We start from the raw sequence: 23,039 nt of genomic DNA, 5'->3' as shown, positions 1-23,039 counted from the left end.
AATTTATAATGTCATATTTCAAATGGATATAAAGGCAGCTTTGGAAATTCCAGATAAACTGTACTCTTGACATTTTGAATTCAAAAGAAATTGGATTACAATTCAGTTAAAATTAACATACAGTTGGGCTATTCCTTTAAAAGGCACAAGCTCTCACAGAAGTGACATCCTGTCATTGCTAGCGGTCTCATACATCACAACAGAAAATGTAGGGTAAAGTTTTCAGCTCTAAACAACTGACTTTTATTATAATAACTTATTGATCTGGTCTAGCACACTGAAAAAAATGGCAACCTTTCTATTTCTCCCTTTACTAACACAATCAGCCTGTCCAAGCAACCAGGAACCTTCTCTTACAGGCTCTGTCAGGACAGAGCCATAAACTCCTCTGTGACTGTAGCAGGATGAACCTAGTGAGCACACAGAATCCTATCATATTTCTAAGATCAGGATCAAAGATATCCCAGTGAGCATGCTGCCAAAATTGCTATCTCAGTAGGGGTTCCACTATTAGCAGCAGGTTACTAACAATGATTTCAGTTCAAGCAATGGAGCATCCAGATTCCCAGAATGACTGCTCAGTTCTGATAGTGCCACGTTCAGTGCCAGTTGTACTTAGCCATGCAAGCTATACTTCCCCTTGCTTCCTAGTGCAATAATCCATTGCCTCTCACTGTGCCCAGCCTGACCCTACTCTCAAACTGACACTCTCATCTTCTGAGGTGTTGCAATAACCCTAATTTGTATATCTCCCACATCTCTATCCAAATATCTTTCTTCCCTAATCCTTACCTAAGCCTACAGGATATTCCTATGTCCTCTACCCCCTCCAACATGAGTTCATTGGTACAGTTGCAGTTCACGCCATGAGTTCCCCAAAACTGCACACAAGTGCTGCACAGGTAATCAGCACTGGTACCTTGCTGGCAGCTCTTAGGTGCTGACAGGCCAAACTGTGATGTAGATCTCCTCTGGCTTGTGAACCATATTATCTTGCCTATTTAGTTTAGAGTAGAAGTTCCACCACTGCTGACCCAGCTAGAAAACTTGGTCAAAGCTTTTAAAGCTACAAATCATTATTTCAGAGAAGAGACAAGGAATAAAAAAAAAAAAACCCTCTGCCATCCAAAATCATTACTGAAATTTGCACTCATTCAGTGATCACATAGGCCATTTTCCTGAAACACCTATAATTGTGGAAGGGATAAAAATTCTCTTTTGGCACCTACTTGGTTCAAAACAGAGACCTTGCTTAGGTGACTGGAACCAATGGAGCTGAATGGATACCAGTATCCTGTCAGCTTCCTTTACATTACAGATAACAGAGGAAAGAACTACTATCAGTCTGAATATATTCATTACTACTAAAGGAACAAGAACCCCCCTAAAAAACTAAGAAACACCAAAGCTTAAACACATTTGTTTCCATATATACTGTTTTCTCTATTGGAAGATGATACAGATTTCTTTTTTTTTCTGAGGCACTGAAAGATTTGCTGCATAACTTATGTTTCAGCATAGTAGGGTAAAAAATTATAAAGAGCAAAACTTTACAGAAAAATCAACAGAAAGAATGAATATATGTTTGTTTCAGAAGCTTTCATCGCTTTATTTTCCTCAGGCAAGCGTAATGTGTAAGGGTTACTTTTAATGTGAGAAATAAAATTCCTACTGGCTACTCTTTGTATGTACCAAATTTAACAGGAGGTGACAGTTGTGCTGATTTTCTTACCACTGCTTTACTATCAGAGCTTATCTTGTTAGACAGTGTCCTAAAGTTACAGACCTAAGATTTCTAGAAGGCGAAAAAGAAAACAGGAGAAAACAGAAGAGAAAATAGAAAACAAATAAAATATTTTAAACTATGCATTCCACATAAATATTTTTACATAATAGTTTTGACCATTTTAAGCATTTCATCCTGGTAAAATTGACTAACTAAAAGGAGAAGTTTAATGCTGCAACTGACACAGATTCCACTGATCCACCATGAATATATTTATGTTTATAGAATGTCTAATGACAGCAAACATAAAACTATAAAAATTATACTTCCATTTTAAGTGTGTGGGATAGATGGCAAGAAACTAGCTCATGAAATTTACAGCATATTTTGATGTTTTGGTGAGCAACCAGGATAAGTCACACTGATCCTCTTAACCTCCGAAGGGAAGTCCATAAATTTCACTACTCATTTGTCTGGACTGTGCCTTACTCACAGGATGATACATCCTTCAAAACAACAAGTAAATGGACATGCAGAACATAACTAAGAATTCTTCTTAATAAATGTATCCCAGAAAGAAAGACTACAATGTGTCTAATGCATGGAAAACAAAGAATTCAATTCCTGACAGATGTACAGCAAGTGATAAAGCTGAAAAAAAAATAGAAGTCCCTTACAATCACAGACACAATAGGGAACTTAAAGAACTGAAAGTGGATTTCTGAGTCCACCTGTTCAAATACTGAGGGAAAAGGGAAAACCAAAATTTCCACAAAATGAAAACTAAAATTTTCACAAAAGGAAAAATTTTCATCCAAAACCAATGGCCCGGTTTTGGGGAGGAAGAAGTGTTGTTTGTTTTAAACAGGAGAGTATTCCTTCTTGTCCAAACAAACAATAGAAAAGAGCAGAGTTAAGAGTCCTTGCATGTTATGCACCTTTTTTTCCTTCCAAAGCCTTCACAATTGTTTCACATCAGGTTTTATTAGTCTGAATCATGACATCATTATGTACAGAGTACAGTTCACTGGCACAATCCAGATCTACTGCTTAAATTGCTCTGAGAATAGATATGATAAGTCATGTTTTTGAACTAAAGAAATACAGCCTTCTCAAAGAATGTATAAAGAGAGAATTCTTTTGTTAGCTGTCAGTGAGATTTTGCTATCTCTGTTAAATATATAATGGTTAGTGTCATAACGAAGATCAGCCATCGTGTTATGGCATTTATCTTCATGAGCGAAGAGAGGAAGGGCTACTGTGATTTATTCCATCTCTCCTCATGAGACGATTAATGTCATAAGAGATTAGTCTTCAGTACTGACTTGTACACAGAATATAATACAGGGCTGGAGTGGGATGCTAAGCAGTTTTAATTGCCACAAGTTTGGAAGCCCACATTACTTACATATGGCACGGTTGACAATTAGTCATCTAAGATTTTCAAAAATAGGAGAATATTTTGCAGCTCACTAACTCATATCCACTTTGTGTCATTTATTTGTTCAGTCCTTCTTAGCAGTGTTTCCACACAGTGCCTTCTCCCAACTCACCACCTAAGTCCACCCACACTTGTCCTCTTAAACACATAATTTATTGTAAAACTGAAGTCCATACTGCTGGTTTATATCAATTTCTGGTAGCATCTGTTTAAAGGTTTAAAAAATACACTATTTAACAACTATTACCAAGAAACACTTGTCACAACACAGGCAGATTAGTAAGAGTATATAATGGCTCTGTATCTGAGTTTGTTTAAGATGTATAAACAGCTTTCCTCAAGATTTGAGAAGTTATGTGCTCACTTCTTCCCAGGGTCCTTGTAAAATTATCTGACCATCCTAAACCAAAGGTAATAATTTTTCAAAAGCTTATCACTTTGGAGAAACGCAAACAATGTTTTGTTTACATGCTTCTCACTTCTTATGGAAGAAAATACTTAAAATAATACTGTAGTGAAAAAAGAATAACAAAACAACAAACCAAAAAAAATACCAACATGTTAAGCGAAAGTTCTGTTAAAAAAGGAAAAATTATTTTTCCCCCAAACCAGAACATCAACATTCTGCATTTTCTTAAATCTTTTCTGAATACTGCGTAATAAAAAAATCCCTTGATAAAAAAAGGGTTTTTTTTGTTAAAAAAAGCAATTCCTTACCATTGGTGTACATCAAACAGAACACATTATTAAAAAGCTCTCATGATAAAGTGTTATCTTTATCCAGGCTTCTCAAATATTGACTTAAACATTTTTATCAGGCTGTTAATCACATCCACATTCAACGCGAACAGCAACTGAGACCAGTCTTGACAGTCAGGTAACAGGGCAACATTATGGCAGGGAAAAAGTATTGTGAAAGCTAAGGACATTTCTTATTGATGGTAAGTGGGTAGGAGAGAAAAATCAATGGGTCCTCATCAGTACAACTGTCTACCAGCTGGATGCTGATTTTCCTTAGAGATTAAAACCAATAGGAGCAATCACTTGGCACAGGTGAACAAATTCAATAGGACCTCCAGTCTATAAAGGAGAAAAGTGAACAGTGAATTCAAGGCTGGAGTTCATGAAGAGACAAAATGCTGATTGTTAAACCAACAGTTTGCAATCAGATCTCGAAACAAAATACAGAACATGTCTTTCCCTGTGGGGGTACAACTTGAAACTGTTCAGTATAATTTGCAATTGTTGTGAAGGTTCCAAACTCCTGACTCTGCCTAAAGAAATTATTTCAAACTGCAAGACTGGCTGACCTGTCCAAGTCAAACTGGAATGGACTGACCAGGTTACAGTGTGAAGTGGCCATCAGCCACACACATCATGCAACTACCACCACCAAACAGCAGAATCACAGCAAAGTAATTGGTCAACAGAGGGGAATCACAGAGGATTTTAAAAGTGAATATAAATGCAGAAACTTTTCATAAAGCTGGGCTTACCTATTCAAGACAAGCTTCTATTTTTAGGGGTCTCTAACATCATTGTACATTTCTTATCCTAAGACCCCTCACTATACAATGAACAGATGAACTGTTACCTTACAGGATAGTAACCATAACCTTAAAAAAGCAAACAAAGTGGGAAGAAAACATGGCTGTTATACAGTATATTCTGTCATGGGTTCTTTGCTTTTTCTATGAGAAACAACATGAAGATGTGAGTTTTCCCAAAGTCACATCTCCTCAGCAAACATAGGACTAAAAATTGCCAGCTCTAGGAAATGCTACTGGCAAATAAATTCAAATTTATATTTAATGTTTTAGAAGTTGACAATAATACATTCTACATTTATGGAAGAATAATCTATTTCAGCTGTAGGGAAAAATTACAGCACCTCAGCTTGGGTTTCTGACTTCATACTCTACCTTTGAAACAATCAGAATCACAGAATCACCGAGGTTGGAAAAGACCTCCAAGATGATTTAGTACAACCTTTGACCAAACACCACCTTGTCAACTAGACCACAGCACTGAGTGCCACATCCAGGCATTTTTTTAACACTTCCAGGGATGGTGACTCCACCACTTCCCTGGGCAGTCCATTCCAATGCTTAAACGCATTTCAGTGAAAAATTTCTTCCCATTGTCCAACCTGAACCTCCCCTTGTGCAGCATAAGGACATTCCCCTTTGTCCTGTTGCTGGTTTCCTGGGAGACCATCCCCCACCTGGCTACAGCCTCCTTTCAGGCAGTTGCAGAAAGTGATAAGGTTTCCCCTGAGCCTCCTTTTCTCCAGGATAAACACTCCCAGCTCCCTCAGCTGCTCCTCATCACACTTGTGCTCCAGACCCTTCCCCAGCTCCATTTCCCTTCTCTGGACATGGTCCAGCCCCTCAGTGTAGTGAGGGGCCCAGCACTGAACACGGGATTCAAGGTGTGACCTCATCAGTGCTGAGTACAGAGGGACCATCACTGTCCTGATCCTGCTGGCCACACTATTTCTGATGCAGGCCAGGATGCCATTGGCCTTTTTGGCCACCTGGGCACACACTGGCTCATGTCAGCCACTGTCAAGCAGCACCCTCAGGTCCTTTTCCATTGGGTCACTTTCCAGCCACTCTTCCCCAGCCTGTGCTGCTGCCTGGGGTTGGTGTGACCAAAGTGCAGGACCCAGCACCCGGCCTTGTTGAACCTCACATCACTGGCCCATTGATCCAGCCTGTCCAGATCCCTCTGCAGAGCCTCCCTGCCCTCCAGCAGATCAACACTCCCACCCAACTTGGTGTCAACTGCAAACTCACTGAAATTGGACTGAATCCCCTTGTCCAAACCATTTATAAAGATATTAAATTGGATGGCTCCAGTACTGGCCCTAAAACTGAGCCCTGAGGGGAACACCACTGGTGACCACTCACCATGTGAATTTAACACCACTCACCACCACTCTCTGGGCTCAGCTATCCGGCCAGTTTTTAACCTAGTGAAGAGTGCACCCATCAAAGTCATGAGCAGACAGCTTCTACACAAGAATGCTATGGGAACCAGTATTGAAAGCCATACTGAAATCCGGGTAGGCAAAGCCACAGCCTTTCCTTCATCCAGCAGATCAGTCACCTGGTCATAAAAAGGCAATCAGCGGGATAAAGCAGGACATGACTTTCCTAAGCCCATTCTGTCTGAGCCTGATCCCTTGATTGTCCTGTATGTGCTACAAGATGGTGCCTTCCCAGAACTGAGGCTGACAGGATTGTAGCTCCCCAGATCCTCCTTCCAACCCTTCTTGCAGGTGGGCATCCCACTGGCCAGCCTCCAGCTCTCTGGGTCCCCATGGTTAACCAGGACTGGTGACAAATGCTGGAGAGTGACCTGGCTCTTCCCTCAGTATCCTGGTGTGGATCCCACCTGGTCCCACAGCCTGGTGGGTGTCAATGGCACAGCAGGGACTGACTGCTCCCTCCCGGACCACAGGAGTCTCTTCTGCTCCCCCCTGAACCACAGGAGTCTCTTCTGCTCCCCCCTGAACCACAGGAGTCTCTTCTGCTCCCTCCTGGACCACAGGAGTCTCTTCTGCTCCCTGTCCCTGCCCACAGACCCATCAGACTGGCTGCCTGGAGGATGTCAGGTCTTTCTGTTGAAGACTGAGCAAAGAAGGCACCAAGCACCTCAGCCTTTTCCTCATCTTTGCTTACAGCATTCCCCTCTGCATCCAATAAAGGATGGAGATTTTCCTTGGCCCTCTTTTTGTTGTTAATGTATTTATAAAAACACTTTGTATAATCTTTCACAGCAATGACCACATGGAGTTCTAGCTGAGCTTTCACCAATCCAGTTTTCTCTCTACAAGTCCTAATGACATCCTTGGACTCTTCTTGAGTTGTCTGCCCCTATTTCCCAAGGTCATAAACTCTTTTTTTTCTCCCCAAGTTCCAGCAAAAGCTCCCTGTTCAGCCAGGCCAGTCTTCTTCCCTGATGGCTCATCTTTTGGCACCTAGGGATAGCCTGCTCCTGTGCCTATAAGATTTCCTTCTTTAAATATATCCAGCCTTCCTGGACCCCTTTGGCTGTTTCCCAAGGTGATCTCGGAACCACTGTCCTGGACAGGCTGAAGTCTGTCCTTCAAAAGTCCAAGATAGTTTTGGTGAACCTCTGCCTTACTGCACCGAGAACAGAAAACTCCATCACATATCATGGTTGCAGTGCCCAAGATGGCCTTGGACCTGGAGTCTCCAGTGGGAGATTCTAGGAGAACCTCTCCAACAGGAGAATCTAGATTTCTTTTTTTTTATTGCTGTTGCTCAAGTAATAATATGGGCAAGATAATTCCAAACCAATTCTGAAAATTCTAATAGATGTTACTACCAAATGAATGAGAAAATATTTCAGATGACAAATTGATTTTCTTTTTCAATTATTTCAAGGGCATTACTTGTAATTTCAACAACAATCCTTTAGTCAAGATAGACCATAGTACAACTTGTTCTAAAATTAAACTGAATGTAACATCCTGTAAATACAGTATTTTATCTCCAAGACAAAGGCCTTGTATTTTATAAAGGAGAGAATACAGACTTTTTTTTTTTTAATCTTGAAATCCCTTTACTCTTAAAGTCTGAGAAAAATTCCAATTTTAAAGATTAAAGTTTAGGGACTTAAGCTGATGATATAATTAAGTGAAATGGTAGAAAAATTAAAAAATAAACAAATTATATGCAATTTTATCACTGAATGGAGTCAGGCTTTTTTCTCTTTTTTTTTTCATTGTCAGTCAGATTTATCTTTTACTTCCTTCATTATCTTTACTATTCTATTTCTCATTGGCACAAGAGCACCTCCATTTTCTCCACTGCTCCCCAATGCAGTACTGTTGTTTTTTCACTCAGGATTGCATCAGTATCACCCAGGCACACACTCTTTTTGTGGTGACATGACAAGCCAACAGACATAAACCCAGTTTCATTCTCTCCTACTAATCCCAGAAAATGTATGCAAGAGCTAAAAGTAGTAAGCTTCATAATTATTATCATGAATGTATTTAAAACCTCATTTTTTTTTCAGAACATTAATTCTCAGAATGCTTTTCCCAGAACCCCTCCCTCTCCCTCCACACGCATATCTTTCTACAAAATTAACTTCAACATTTAACAACAGTTGAACTCACACATGAAACTTCTTGCCATAACAGCTCCAACAATGCAGATAACAGTGAACAGGTGCAGTGCTTTTTAAATTTTCTTAAACCTTTTACTCTCTTCACAGCTCTTTCAGAAGCATTTCCCAACCACCATGCATATATACCAGCCTCACTAATCCAAGCTGCCACTTTCGTGGATCTGGCTCAGAATGAAGGCAGGAGCATTATTTCACTCTATTTAACATTACTTTAAATAGCTTGAAACATTTTCCTACAGCTCAGACACTAATGAAATGAACTAGCACAAGAAAATTAGTATGAAACTGAGTGTGTCCTCATCAAGGACAGTTAAAATTGACTAACAATGACAGAGATATTATTTTCATGGGTTTTTTTTATTTAATGGAAGTGTTACAGATTCTGAGAATTATAGAACTATAGAATGGTTTGGGTTGGCAGGGATTTTAGAGATCATCTGGTTTCAATGCACCTGCCTTGGGCAGGGACACCTTTCACTAGATCACACTGCTCAAAGCCCCATCCAACCTGGCACTGAACACTTCCAGGGACGGGGCATTCTCAACTTCTACAGGCAATCTGTTCTTGTATGATTAGAAAGGTTTCATAATGTGTCAAACAGTCTATTTCCAAACAAAGTAGCAAACCCTAGGAATTGCTGGAGACAAAAATGTTCTATCATGCAAAATAACAATTACTTAATTAAATATTAATCTACAAAAAAACACAAACAAAACAAACAAAAAACCCCAAAAAACCCAACAAAACAGGTCCCTGAAGAAAATAAAATATTTTTATTACTACTTAATTTATTTTTACTAAGGTATCTTTGGTTGTTTTTCTCGTTGGTCCATTTTATTAAACAGATTAAAAATCAGTAAGACAACGCTTTTCTGATCTAATTTCAAATTCCATACAAAACATTTTTGATAACTGTGTTCACTCCAAATTTTTTATAGTTCCCCATCTCCTATTGAATTTTTCACTGTGTAGTTCACAGACCACCTAAAAGACTACCTTTCTGGAGGCCATGAAACACAATAGCGAAAATCGCTGCTCCGCCACTGACTTTATTCCCAAGGTCTTTCACTCTGCTCACTCACATTATTGTTCCTCTCTTGCATCGTGTCCTGCATCCTTCAGTCAGTCATGCAACGTTTTGTCCACACTTCTCCCATATTTATACTCCCTTGCACTGGAGAACTCCCCAGACAGCCGTATGGGAGTCCCGAAGCCTCCTGCCCAGGTGCAGACGCTGCTGGGACGGGAGGCCAAATTAACAACCCGCAGTGGCTGCGCTGAACATCAGACATTTACTGCCAGGGGCTGATCAGCAGCACAGGTACTGAGAAGCTCCTGCGGAGGTACTTAGTAAATGGAACAATCGTCACTGATACATGTATCAAAGGCATGCAGTAACCTGCACAGACAGACTGATAAAAATCTCCAAGCCTACTTTGTGAAGCCACAGCCCCCTACTTTTAAAGTGCTTCTAGAAATCCAAGCCAGAGCATGTTTTAACATCACAACCACTTAGTGGGGCTCATTCAGCCATTGGAACGCTGTTATTACAAAGAGCAGGAAAGATCCTTCCTCATAAGACAACTGCAGCATTCAAGATGGCTCCAAGCAGTAATTCCATTTTCTTTCAATGTTTGCTCCTTGAGAGCCAATCCCATGCTCTAAAAACCACAGATTTCAGCAATAGACTTTTTCTAAAGAAAAGGGACATTGGTCCAAGACAAACTCATAGGGTTGGTTATCCTTGACATTCCACACGGATGGGTAGCTCTCATTCCAAAAGCAACAGGGGAAGTTGGCACTGAGTCAGCTGATCCCTGAACACTGACTGGAGGAACGGGATTTTAGCATGAAGAATCTGACTGCAAGATGAAACAATCACAAAACTGGACCAACCTGAGAGCTGAGAGCAGCATCCATTTCTTGCTATTGAAAATTATCTATGCAAAGGATGCTGAGGCTCATTACAGGCATGTCCCAGGCATGTAGCCTCATTTCTGTGATCCTCTCAGTCAGTTTCACAGGTCTGTAATCCAATACTTGAAAATCTACATGTGTACATACATATATATATATACATATATATATATATATGATTAGGACTGCAAGTCAGGAATTCCTTACTCTTCCCTCCCACCAAATATTTCCTCCTGGCATATCTAGCAAAAAGCACTTTAGATGCTACCCAGGAGGGCACCTTCAGGAAGGTACTATGGAGCCATGGGTCATCCTGAAACCGGTAACAAAAAGGTATTAACATCTCTTTAATAGAACATAATTTGAAGATTTCTTCTACAGTGAATTCTGAGCTTATTCTACACATAGTCAATGACCTCACTGCATTATTCTACATTTTCACTTTTAAAACAGAAGACATGTAGTTGCAAAATGTCTCAAAAATCTGCATTATGAATGAAACAAATTATGGAATAGATTAGAATGCATTAAACACTGGTATTCTATGTACAAACCTGCTGCAGCACTGCTGCATCAAATTCCCCCCAAAAAATCAAGATACTAAGCCCAAAATGCCTCCAAAAAAAGCCTAGAACATGAATGAGAACCACTAACTGGATATAAAATTCTCAATCTGTAATAGAAAATTGATGTTTTCTGTCCAGTCACTGTCAGAAAAAACACGATGCATCTAAAATCTAAATCATGCATCAAGTTTTCCTAATAATTTTATTTTGTTCTTCCATTTTTTAAAGCAGAATGTAAATTTTAACTAAAAGAGCAGATTCCGGCAAAGGCCAGACAAGTCATAGCTCCTATCAGTAATAAAGTTAGTAATTTCACTGATTTAACAAAACTAAAACTAACTTGGGTTGTATTACTTCTTTTCAAGTATAAATAGACAAGGTGACCTTGAGGCCCTTTCCAACTCCACCTTCTATCAAAGTAATGCTCTAATTAAGATGCTTTTCTTAGTTGAAACACTGAGTTCCAAAGAGGTTCTCATTGGTCTTACCAGTCTGTAACTTCTAAATGACAGAAATGCCAAATGAGATTAAAGAAGCTAGTATGATCAGAGAATGTAATGATTTTGAGGTAGCTGCTAGAATGTTGGTCCAGAAGAATGACAGCAGGCTATGGACAATAAGGGTCTATTTTTTCCCATTACCCTTGCTAGGTAATATTGGCAGGCAGGCATAATGACATGGAATATCACATGCTTTGCTGATACAGCAATGCCAGCAGGTGATGGATAACTAGGAATTTTGAGGTATAAAAAGAATTAACATTTATCTAAAAATAGGTATCAATAGACATTCAGTTTCAATTTATGGGACAGAAAAAGAAATAATCAAACCAGATACCAGATGGTATCACTTAATGAAAAATAGTTAAGTACTTTGGCAACGCAACGATAGTGATAAAGCCTCATCTTATATAAAAAGAAGGTTCAAGTCACAAAAGTAGGAACAAATAATATGGGACATGAATTTGACCGTGATTTACTGGACTCTAGACATTTCACAAGGCATCTCACCAAGCTGCTAAGAGCCAGCTGAAATGGAATCAAACTTTGACCTTCAAATGTTTGATATATACTTTGGCTAAGGCTCTCTTCCCTCCCTAGATGTCAAGTTACACAGGAAACTAACTAGGATAAAACAATTATAAACCCTCATTGATTCATTAAATTCCTAATTCTGACTATAAGATCTAAGCAAAATCACAAAAAATAAAGAAAACAACCTTGAGTTTTCCTAAGCAAATAACCTAGTAGCTCAGGATCTTGTCTCTCAAGGAACACTTCTGAAGTTGTAGAAGTTTAGGAAATGTTGTTATCTGTAAGTCAGACTATGTTCTACAGGATGCAACTTTCACCCACAGAATAATGATCTCTAGAGCTGACCCACTACAAGCAGTGAGGAGATTCTCATCACAGGCTTGTCTAGACTAATCAATGCATACAGGAGAACAAGTTTCAAAACACAGCATGTAATATGTACCTTCTAAACAAATTACTTTCTGATGCTCCAAAACCGTGAACAATAATCTAGGATGTGACCTGGAATATCTTCTACACAGAACTATAGCCCAATCCTCTCATGAGTCTGATGATTCCAGAGCAACAAACTGAACTATGGCTGCTGATCCTGGCAAATGCTGTCAGAAACAAAACTTGATGCTACACTACAAAGCAAATCTCAGACACCTGAGGTACAAGAGGCCACATCAGTCATAAGCTGCAAGGCAAAAGTTGGATCCCATACGTTAAAAAACTCCAGTAAAAAGTCCTCCAATATTGTGGAAAGTCACATGCCAGGGTCCACAGATTTTGTCCTGCTGAACTCAAGAAATTAGAGAGCTGAACTATTAAGTCAAAGGATGAAAACATCAGATCACCCAGACATTCTTGTTCTAACATCAGAAACACCAGAGCTTGCTTGAATCAAAGTTAATGGAGCTTCTCTAGACCCCTTCAACGCTAAGTGCTATCCCTAACCACAATCAGTGCACTGATAGCAAAGAAGCTACAGGAAGACAGCATGTACTGCCAGATGGCTTGCCTGTCTCCTGACACTCATATGATGTCTGTGCTAGAGCCCTATCACCATTCAGAAAGTTGTAGGTCATGCTTTCAAACCAAGATTAGCTGCAGATAATCAGTAAGCACTTCTCTACTATTTTACATTTCCAGCAAGTATATCTCCTCCCAAGACAGGAACTCCAGCAACAGAAAACCATCCGGCAGGACTTCTCAAAAAGAGAGCGGCCTCGGACAGCCAGTATGTCAACAATTTGGGGTCCTTTGGGGACAGTAATTGTCATTCAAAGTTGGCAAGTGATTAAATGGACCACTCATGACCAATCTGTTGTGCTTGAGCAGCACAAGGATTTGCTACCTGAACTCATGGGATGAGCAAATGGCCTGTACTAGGATATGCTGCTTATTGTTCTGCCTTTGCATTGGAAGCTGACCCAAAGTAAAAGCTAAGACACTTGGTTTCTTCAAAGGAGGATTTGCTCAGTGTCATCTGGAACTCATGGAAAGATAATGAAATAATTTCCACTAATCTCATCTTGTCCCAAGTCTTGATAGCACAAAGGAGACCTCGATTAAGTTATTGCTATTTACAGGGAACACTGAGACCATCATCATCACACTCAGGAAAACAGAAAACACTTTGAAGCTTACAACACCAAAAACAAACCCAACAAAGAAAAACTATTACTCCAAAGTGAAGAGGTCGAGTTTAGCACGATTCTCCACATGACTGTAATTTGCTGATTACAGTATAAAGAACAAAAAAACTCCAGCAGGAAGTACAGTAAGTTTGGCTTTTCACCTTGAGAACAGCATGTTACCTGGTCCAGACAAAGATGCTGCAGTGCCATGGTTTGGATACAGAGAATTGGTGAACTGAGCTAGCAAATCCAAAGCTACCTAGCTGTGAAGAGTGGTGAAGGCTGTGAAGAGCCTTGAGTGTGGTTAGTGGAAACTATTTCACTGTGGTTACATGCAACTGACCAAATCTACTCTTGGAAGAAAAAACAGAATAGTTATTTCAACAGAAAATTCAGTATGTCAGGAAAATATTGGCTTTTCTACAGAGAAAGGTAAGCCAGAAAACACTGGAAATAATCACTGTAACAGGGAACATTAATCATACCTTAAGGCACTGAAAACACCTTCACACGACTGAGGAATGCTCTCATATTTAGGTTGTTAGGGTTTTCTCCTCTGTTGCCCTGGTTTGACAGAAATAATGTGACATTACTGAGAACAGGTCCCATTCCTGCGTGAGGTTCTTGTCTATCTAAAGGTCTGTGATGCCAAGGGTTAAAGTGCTGCCTCAAGATAAAGAGTTAGAATCTCATTTCTCTCAATCTACCCTAGGAAAATGCAAAAGGTGAGCTGAAATAGATGACATTGTTTGTAGACATTTTTAATTTATTTTTTTAAATAAAAAAATACCAAACCTGCACTTATTAATGGTATTTCACACTAACAAAATAAAATATTGAAAACCAAAACCACAGAAGGTAGAAAAAAAAAACAAGTGCAGGTTCAACCTTGTCTAACAACTATAAAAATTACTTTGAATAAAACAGACTGGAGGAAACCCTAGAGCCAACCAAACTAAAATATAGCTCTTCAAAGCAGCATTGATTGTGGATCAAAGGGAAAGGCCATCAAAACTTCCCAAGCCACAATGTTTCTGTATATCTGAAAAAGAATTAAGTCAGAACAAATATGGAAATAATAGCAGGTCTCTGCCAACAACAAAGAAATCCTTAATACCATAAAACAAAGTTATGTCAAATTTTCCATTTTAAAGATACACAAAGCTCCTTTAGCACGATGCTTTTAAATGTTATTTATAGTAACAAAATCAGAGACTTAACATAAAAGTCAAAGGGATTATCATCAATGGTATAGCTATGCAGAAGTTATTCTTCTACTTTTCTGTTTCATTTGTGGTCTTCAAATATGAAGATGCAATACAAAAATACTTCCATACCACAACAGATCTGTTTCAACTACATTATCTCAGCACACCAGATGAAGTAACAATCAGCTTTTGGACAGCCAGCCACATTAAACAGTAGCATGCAAGCTAACAATTACAATAGTTGGTTTTCATGTTTTTTTTCCAGCATCGGTTTCCCTAATTAATTAGCATAATGTTCCTAAAGTTTACAAGAGGAAACAAACAGCTCTTACTTAAGAGCTGGATCCTGTCAGGAGACTACTGCAAGAAACACATGAATTAAGACATGAACATTACTCACCCAATATGCACACATCACCTGAACCACAAGGACTCTCCATAGAACTGTCAAGCACATAAGTCTTCAGTAACACAAGAAAACCTTTCTTTCAGAACAAAATTTGGAGAAGAAACAGCAAAAATACTAGAGAGGCAATCCAACACACAAATAACCAAACAAGGACTACTGTTCTCATTCTTGGGATTTTCTTCTGGTTTATTGTGAGCTTGTGGCAGAGACTAAACTATATTTCAAAATACCACTTACAGGAAAGGAAAATAATAAGGGCAAGCTATTAATAAAAAAAAATATTTTTAAAATGTTACCATAAACTATCACCCTTCATAGGCAGATAGTCCATGCTTCTGAGCTCTGCATTCCCAAAGTGACCAGTCTCCACTCATTCTGTCCAGGCCTTTGCTTCAAAGTTCTACAAATAATAAGAGATCATGTCTAGAAGCCAAATGATAAAAGTTGGATCACTGTTGCCTACTTAAAATTGTCATCAGTTCTTATGTGGCAGAGTATCCTTAGGCATGTTTTGTTCTCAGTATTTTTCATTTCAATAATTTTTATGCAGAATTATGACATTAATTTTTTAAGAGGCAGAATTCACTATTTCAGGACTTCCAGCAATAGCTCGAGAGTCCTTGTGAAGCTAAACAGAAGATTTTTCAGCTGAAAGGAATCACTACAAATTGCTTTAACTACTCAAGTGTTTAACCTTTCTATACAATTTTAATGAGTTCCGTGTATGATGAGAAAACAACAATAAGGCTACATCAAATGAGGATCAACTAAGAGACAAAGGAAAGAGATGTTTCTCCTCCTTCCGTGAAAGGTTTTCTTTTGTTCTCATTCTTTTAAGTGTTCTGTCTTAGTCTATCAGGCACAAAAAGCAGAAAACTGGCATGGAGATAATGCCCAGGTCATACATAAGCACTGCTGTAGTCTGCTGCAAAGTACAAAGTGAGTTGACATATCGGGTCTACATAAAAGACATGCCCTTTGGCAGGTTGTAAAGACAAGTTACAATTTTGTCCATAAAAATGTGTGTTCTACAAAATGGGCTCTGTAACATGAACTGTCAGTGGTATGCCACCATTCTATTGATCCTGCACATGCGTTCATTTCTCAGGAATGCTTGTAAGCTGGGCTATGCCTTGCCCTAAGATAAGCAGACTTGCATGAGGAAAGAAGTAGATTCGACTCTCTGCAGGAGACTTCTTCCATAAAACGCAAGTTCTGATAGAGGGCATGCCAGTGGCTCCTGCTTTATTGCCTGTATCACATACGTGGTATTTACAGTAAGAGATTAATATAATGGGAGACCTTTCCTGCTTGTGTTTTAAAAATTAAGAGAACAGCTTGAAAAAACACTGCATTGCAGGAGGTTTTCAAAGACCCCTTAATCAAATACTGAAAATGAGTAAATACAACACTGACAGTTAGTCTGGAGTCTCAGCATTTACACATTACAATGTGTTTTAAGACTGCCATGTAATACATTTTTTCTGAAGTACTTCTGCTTTTTTCATTATGAATATGGGAAACAGAGAGCTGTGAAACAATTCCAGGCTCAAGTCCAGTTTTTGTGCTCCTTTTTACCCATAACTATTATATGGTACATTATGAGTTTCAATACAGACTGAATACAGAGACGTGACCATATCACTTTCTGTCATAATTACTGTGAGAGAAGTAGCAACAGAGAATGAATGAGGCAAAAGTGTAGCCACAGAAAGGAAGATGATTTTACGACTGTGAAACAGAACTACTACAGAGACGCTGTTGCTATCATAACTACCTCTCCCACAGATTTCCTGAACAGCTTTGAGTAAGGTACTTAATCTTTCCATGTCTCAACTCTGCATGAGTAAAGCAGAGGTCAAAATACTTAACCTCATAGGCATGTTGCAAGTATAGAAACATTTGCATTTGGGAAGCTACTGTGTACTGCTAATAATAGCTGTATATGTGAAATTGAAACATAAAATAAAAATCTGCTTCAGCACTGTTTGAAAGGCGTACAAGAAAATAAGCACGGCACCTCACAACAAACAAAGAAAAGATAATTACAATTCTGCAGCTCTAGTGAGTAAACTTGTAATAGTTGGGAAACTGGCATGCAAGTACATCATTTAAAGTGTACATTGTAATATATGGACATGAACAACAGAGTGATAAAGCAATGACAGCAGTGTTATCTGTATCATTTAATACTTTTTAGCACTTCACTTTGAAAGACTAATATTGTTGTGATGTAAGGCCTTTTATGGAAAATCTACAACATAAATATCCATAGAGTTGCTCTATGCATTAATCCACCCTCTTTTTCCTAAAAATAATTCAGCAGTACACAATTTTACAACATATTGATCTAGGTAAGTCATGAGTCGTTTTTTGTGAGTACGTATCAATCACTTCATTGTTTACTTGTCTGTGGAAAGAAATTGATTTAATCAAACCTTGCAGTAATACATTATTGATGTAGTCCAAGAAAACAAAGTCATAATGAACCATCAGCGTCCTAACATAAAACACTGTAAGAAGCAGCAATTTCGGCTTCAATCTTTCATTGTGATTTGCAAACATATGTGACTATATACAAGTAGCAAAGACCAATGCAAGACTGTAGTTGGTCTGAGCAGCAGCACATGTCATTCATGTAACAGACTTGGGACAAGCTCTGAGGAACTTGGCAACCCCAGGAGGCTGGACAAAACCACACTGTAGACCTTGTGTATTGCCACCATTTATATACAGCAGTGTATCATCTTACATGCTACTTGATTTTAGCAAATCATTACTCTTCTGGGGAGGAAATATGAAGCAATGGGACATCATGAAAATTAAGACTCTTAGCCCTTCTCCACAGCAGTGGCTCAGCCTTTGTTCTCTAAAGGCTTTAAACTTTTCCTTGTATTAGACCACATGGGAACAGTGATTTTACTCGATACACAATGAACTCCTTTATGCACATTTGTCAAACAAAATACAGCTTACAATGGTAACTGCAGCAGCAGCTTGAAAGAGTAAAGTTAGGACAGCAATTTGATGTATTTTATAGACTTTTGAATGCACGTTCGTCAGCTTAGAGACAGAGAAACAAGTACCGTAGCAACATTTGCTGCCAAAACTACTTTGGCAAAGGTGAGTATTTTACTGCAGTAAAACTTCTGTTACAATCACGAGAAATCAGAGTGTACAGTAGCGACACCATATCAGAACGTCTTCACTAATGCTGCATTATTACAAAATGTTGGGGGATGTATAACGAGCTACATCAGAATTTAGCACTGCCCAAGCCTACGAGAGGACCTCAATACAGCTTACAGAGACATCTATAGGTAGTGTCTGTCTAATACCTCATAATTATTTACGTAGGAGAGAGAGGCTGAACTTCCTATCTAGGAATTCATATAATGAGGCGAAAACATTTTTTACAAGGAAAATGCTTCACAAATACACTAAACAAATGATAGTAATAAGATAGCATTACCCACTACCAGAAACAGATGCAACACTAGTAATGGCATGTTACTTAAACAATTCAGTCTGTATCGGAGATGAATAAAAGATAAAGTTCGTGTAGATACAAAAAAAGCAACGTAGCCAGCAGCCTATGTTTCCAGCTTTGTCATCTTTCTACGCACTCGGCTGGAGCTGAACCAGACCCAACTTTGCAGAAGACACGCATACGGACGTGTACAACCATACGTGCTGTACCGTGCGTAACTATTTGTTGTAAGATTCCTCGAATAGAGAGAACCCAGACGTACTCCGAAACAGGAAAACAACATAAATAATGTACTCTGTTACACTTAGCAAACAGCAATACAGAATCATGAGAACAGATACAGTAGGGTAAGGGAGACAGTTTCTTAATGAAGTGGGAATGGACCGGGTCTCCGGAGCCACGGAGGCTTTCCAGAAGCGGGTTACATTGCCCTGGACACTGCCCAGCTCCGTGCTGGAAGTAGAGAGGGTGAAGCGAAATCCCAGGTCAGAGTTGTCTCTAACGCCCCTGTCCTGTCCACACTTAAGGGATGGAAGAGCAAATCCTGGCTATTTCACTTTCCTCTAGTAAAAGGAGGAATTTTCTCGGGATATCTGATGCACGAACTTCGCAGAGACAGACACGATCCCTGCGTATTTACACACACACACACACACGCATGCAGAAAGAAGAAAAGAATTTCCTCACGCACACACCGCGGAAGGGACGTAGGTATTTCTGCTCTCCAGGCAGGCGTGGACGGGCGGCAGAGCCGCGGGCTGCCCGGACCGCCAGCCCGGCTCACGCACCCGCACCCTCCCGACGCTCCCGCACGGGCACTCCCGCGCTCCTTCCCGCTCCCTCGCACGCACGCCCCGGCTCTCTGCCCCTCGTTCTCCCTCGCACTCGGAGTGCCTCGCACACTCTTTCCCCCAGACTCGCTTACACGCTTCTCGCTCTGTCTCTCCCCCTCCCGTCCCGCCTTACAGTGGCCCCGATCGCCGGCAACAAAGCGGCGGGCGGGCGGGCAGCGCGCCGGGCTGGCGGCGGCGGGACGCACTCACCCCGCACACACACACACAATGCTGCCGCTGCCACCGCGGCACCTACCAGGCGGGCAGCCTCGGCCCAGGTGCGGTCCTTCTTCTTCCTCTTGTCTTTCATGTTTGCATCTCATTGAGGTGGTTCGGGGGGGGGGAGCGGGGGGAGGGCGGACCGGGAGTGGGGGGGGGCCCGGAGGGGTTCCGCACGGACAATGATACGGTGACACCGAGCTCTGGAGCCCCCGGGGCGGGAGGGGCGGGGGCAGAGGAGGAGAAGGAGGAGGAGGAGGGTGGGGGCAGAGGCTCCCCGCGGCGGCGGCACAGCTGTGACAGCTTGAGGGATGCTCCGCCGCGCTCACAACAATGCGCTGTGACGTCACGCGGGGGAACCGCGCCCGCGCCCAACATCCCCACGGCGGCGGCGGCGGCGGCGGCGCCCCCCGCCCCAGAGCGCGCCCGCCCCCCAAGCCTCGCGAGAGCGGGGCCGCGGGCCGGGGGCGGCGGCGAGGGGAGCGGGATGGCGGGCCGGCCGGCGCCGCCGCACTACAACTCCCGTGGTGCTCCGCGGCCGCTCCCCGGGGACTCGGCGCTGGGGGCGCTGCCGGGGCGGGGGCGGCGGTCGGAGGTGGTGGCGAGGGCGGCCCCCTCGGCCCCTTCTCCTCCCTCTCCGCCCTCTGCCCGCGCCGCGCCGCGTTCCGTAAAACCGGCTCGGCACACCGCCCGGCCCTCCCCCGGAGTGCGAGCTGCTCGCTGGCTCTTACTTACGGCTGGGGCAGCCCCCCGCCCCGGCGGTGCCGCCCGTGCCCTCCTCGCTTCGGCCGGACGCGGTGCGGGATTGCCGAACCAAAGGCAGCCCCGGGCGGGCCGGTGCCAGCGCGTAGGGACCCCGCGGTAGCGTTTCAGCTCCTTTTCTTGTCGGAACAGGAAAGAACATCTTGTTCCAGTGTGTAAACAAAGGGAGTTGATGTGCTGCGCTCGTAAAACCGCCGAACGAGGTTTTCTTTAATTGGATGACCCAGGATTAAGATACCCACGAAATGCGGAGCGAAGGGACTTGGCACACCTTCCTGAGTTGCAGGATATTGTTATGCGGGTTTTTTTCCCCCCGTGTTTCCTCCCTTCGCTCAGATATTAAACTGCATTAGGAATATTATCGAAATACGTTAGGTATTTTTTGTTCGGATTGAAACGAGTTAGAAATTATTCAGGGTTTTCTGTATCCATCAATTCAGTGCCTGCTCCCCCTCCTTTGTCCTCTCAACAGCACCCGTGTAACGCCTTGCCTTATTCCTGTGGTAATGTTAAACCTTATTTCTCCGTAAATACCCAGCTTGGTGGGGGAAGAAGAATCACGCCCGACTACCACAATGCTTACTTAGCCTGTTTTATCAAGAAAAGGACCAGGGCAGCCCTGAGGACCTTCAGCCCCTCAAGGAAACAGAAGAACCTTATAGCATCCCCCAAAGACTCTAAACGAGCACTCACGTAGTCTGGTGTTTTGCCTCTTCCTCCTCATAGTTATATTTTATTGGGAAATAATGCATGGAAGATAGCACCTTTCCAGATTCCACGATTCACTCCCACATCTATAAAATATTATAAATATGAGCAAAACAAAATTCTATTAAAACAGCTACTTCTAAATTTAAGTTTTGCTTCTAGTCTGTATAGCATTAAGCAGAGGATTTAAGCATGTCTCAGAAATGTTCTTGAGAAAAATGTTGTTGCAACTGCAATGTTTCAGGCTTGACAGTGAGGTTGTGCAAAAATTTTTACAATCAGCCAATTGTCGAAAGAGGTACCTATTCCTTTGTTATTTACTGAATGCTGTCTTTGTCACCTTAGTAACATTTAGAAAGAAAATGCTTGCTGTTATTATCACTTCTCTGTGTTTTGTGGTTTTGACTTCATTTTCACCTTTTTATGTCTCTGTCCTACTTCAGTTTTTTTACCTTACCTTTAGTGACTTTGTATTCCAAATCATGCAGGTTTTATTCACATCTGATCCCCCATGCTAAAAGCCTAAGTCTGTAGTAATTGAGTATTTCATTACAGCTGCCTTTTAAATACCTTAATTGTTTTCAGTATTGAAAATACAACAAAATAAGAAAATGTAAGGACATTTATCAGTCATTGCCATCATAACTGGCTGTTGCAAGACAGAAGGAAATATTTTGCGCTAATTCCCATCTCTTCATAGGTAGGTGCTTCACGTATGTAACATGAACTTCTGTTATGAGACCTCTGGTGTTGCAGTGGTGGTGTTGGACAGAAAAGGACATTTGTAGGGAAAGAAGTTCAGTGAGCCCCTAAAGCTAATCTGACTGTGGATTTTTTGGTTGGTTTGGTTGGTTTCTAATATTGTCTGCAGTCAGACTTCATTTTGGTATTTCATGGATGCCAGAGTGATCTTTCTAGTTCTACATCTTTTCTATTACAATGGTTAAATGACAGTGTCATGCTGTCATTTAATTTATTTTCATCATTCTTACACCGTCCAGATGCTCCTAAGTCACACAATGGGTTGGATTGGAAAGGCTCTAAAGATCATCTAACTCCAGCTACTCTGCCATGAGCAGGGACATTCCCATAAGACCAAGTTGCTCAATGCCCCATCCAACCTGTCCCTGAAAGTTCCTCCTGTTGTTCACATGAAAATGGTTGGGAATCATATAGTGACAGTGGTGCTGTCTTTGCTGGAGAAAGAAAATCTGTTATGCTGTTTGCTGTATTGGAGGACCCACTGGAGAATACCCACCAGAGCAGAGAGCTGGGGGGTACCATCTATGTTTCATGATGGAAAAAAAAATGAGTAAACTGTACTCCTGAAATAGATTTTTTTTTTCTGCAATAAATGTAGCTGAATCCAATAAAGTTTGCCAGCATACACAGAAACCAAGTGCCTCAACAGAACAATACACTTCTGCTTTAAGGGAGTTAAAAATCATGTGTAAGTCTAGAAGCACAGCAGAAAAATGTCAAGTTCATCTTATGGAAGAAAGCATTTGCTATTGATTATAGCTACTATTTACTGCGTGAATTGGACCTGACACTACAGGAGATCATAACTGTTGCTTCTCTAATTGAATTGGCAACAGGAAAATTGAGAAATGGTGAACTGCCTTCAAACTGCAACCATTGGAATTATGCCTAAAAGCTCAACATATATAACATGTATAAATGTATATATATACACAGGTGTGTAAATATTTACAGCATATTGTAAACCAGGTTGGATACCCTGCAAATACTGCAGAAAGCTGTTATATTAAATACATACTGAATTTTTACCTAAGCGATATTTATGTGATGTTACAGTACCAGATGTTGCTGCTTTGACCATGGATGGAATCGGTTGTTTATTATGGGTATATTTGTAACCAGTTGCATATTCTTACACCCATAAAGTGGTCAAATGATACTAAAATAACATTGGG

The 23,039-nt window shown here is 41.0% G+C and overlaps 1 protein-coding gene across 1 annotated transcript in view; it reads right to left on the bottom strand.

The window, feature by feature from the left end:
• The window catches only part of LOC148225419 (putative Polycomb group protein ASXL3), a 34,680-nt gene extending 14,927 nt beyond the window's left edge, over positions 1–19,753 (bottom strand). Inside the window, exon 1 of the mRNA XM_088174542.1 lies at positions 19,670–19,753. Coding sequence (XP_088030668.1) covers positions 19,670–19,723 — 54 coding nt within the window. The 5' untranslated portion in view covers positions 19,724–19,753. The remainder of the gene's footprint in view (positions 1–19,669) is intronic.
• Positions 19,754–23,039: the final 3,286 nt, after the last annotated feature.

This window comes from Sturnus vulgaris, chromosome 1, assembly GCF_052056855.1.
Source record: "Sturnus vulgaris isolate bStuVul1 chromosome 1, bStuVul1.hap1, whole genome shotgun sequence".
Taxonomy (NCBI): Eukaryota; Metazoa; Chordata; class Aves; order Passeriformes; family Sturnidae; genus Sturnus; species Sturnus vulgaris.
The sequence above is the reverse complement of the archived record's forward strand: the minus strand, read 5'-3'. Positions and strand labels throughout refer to the sequence as shown.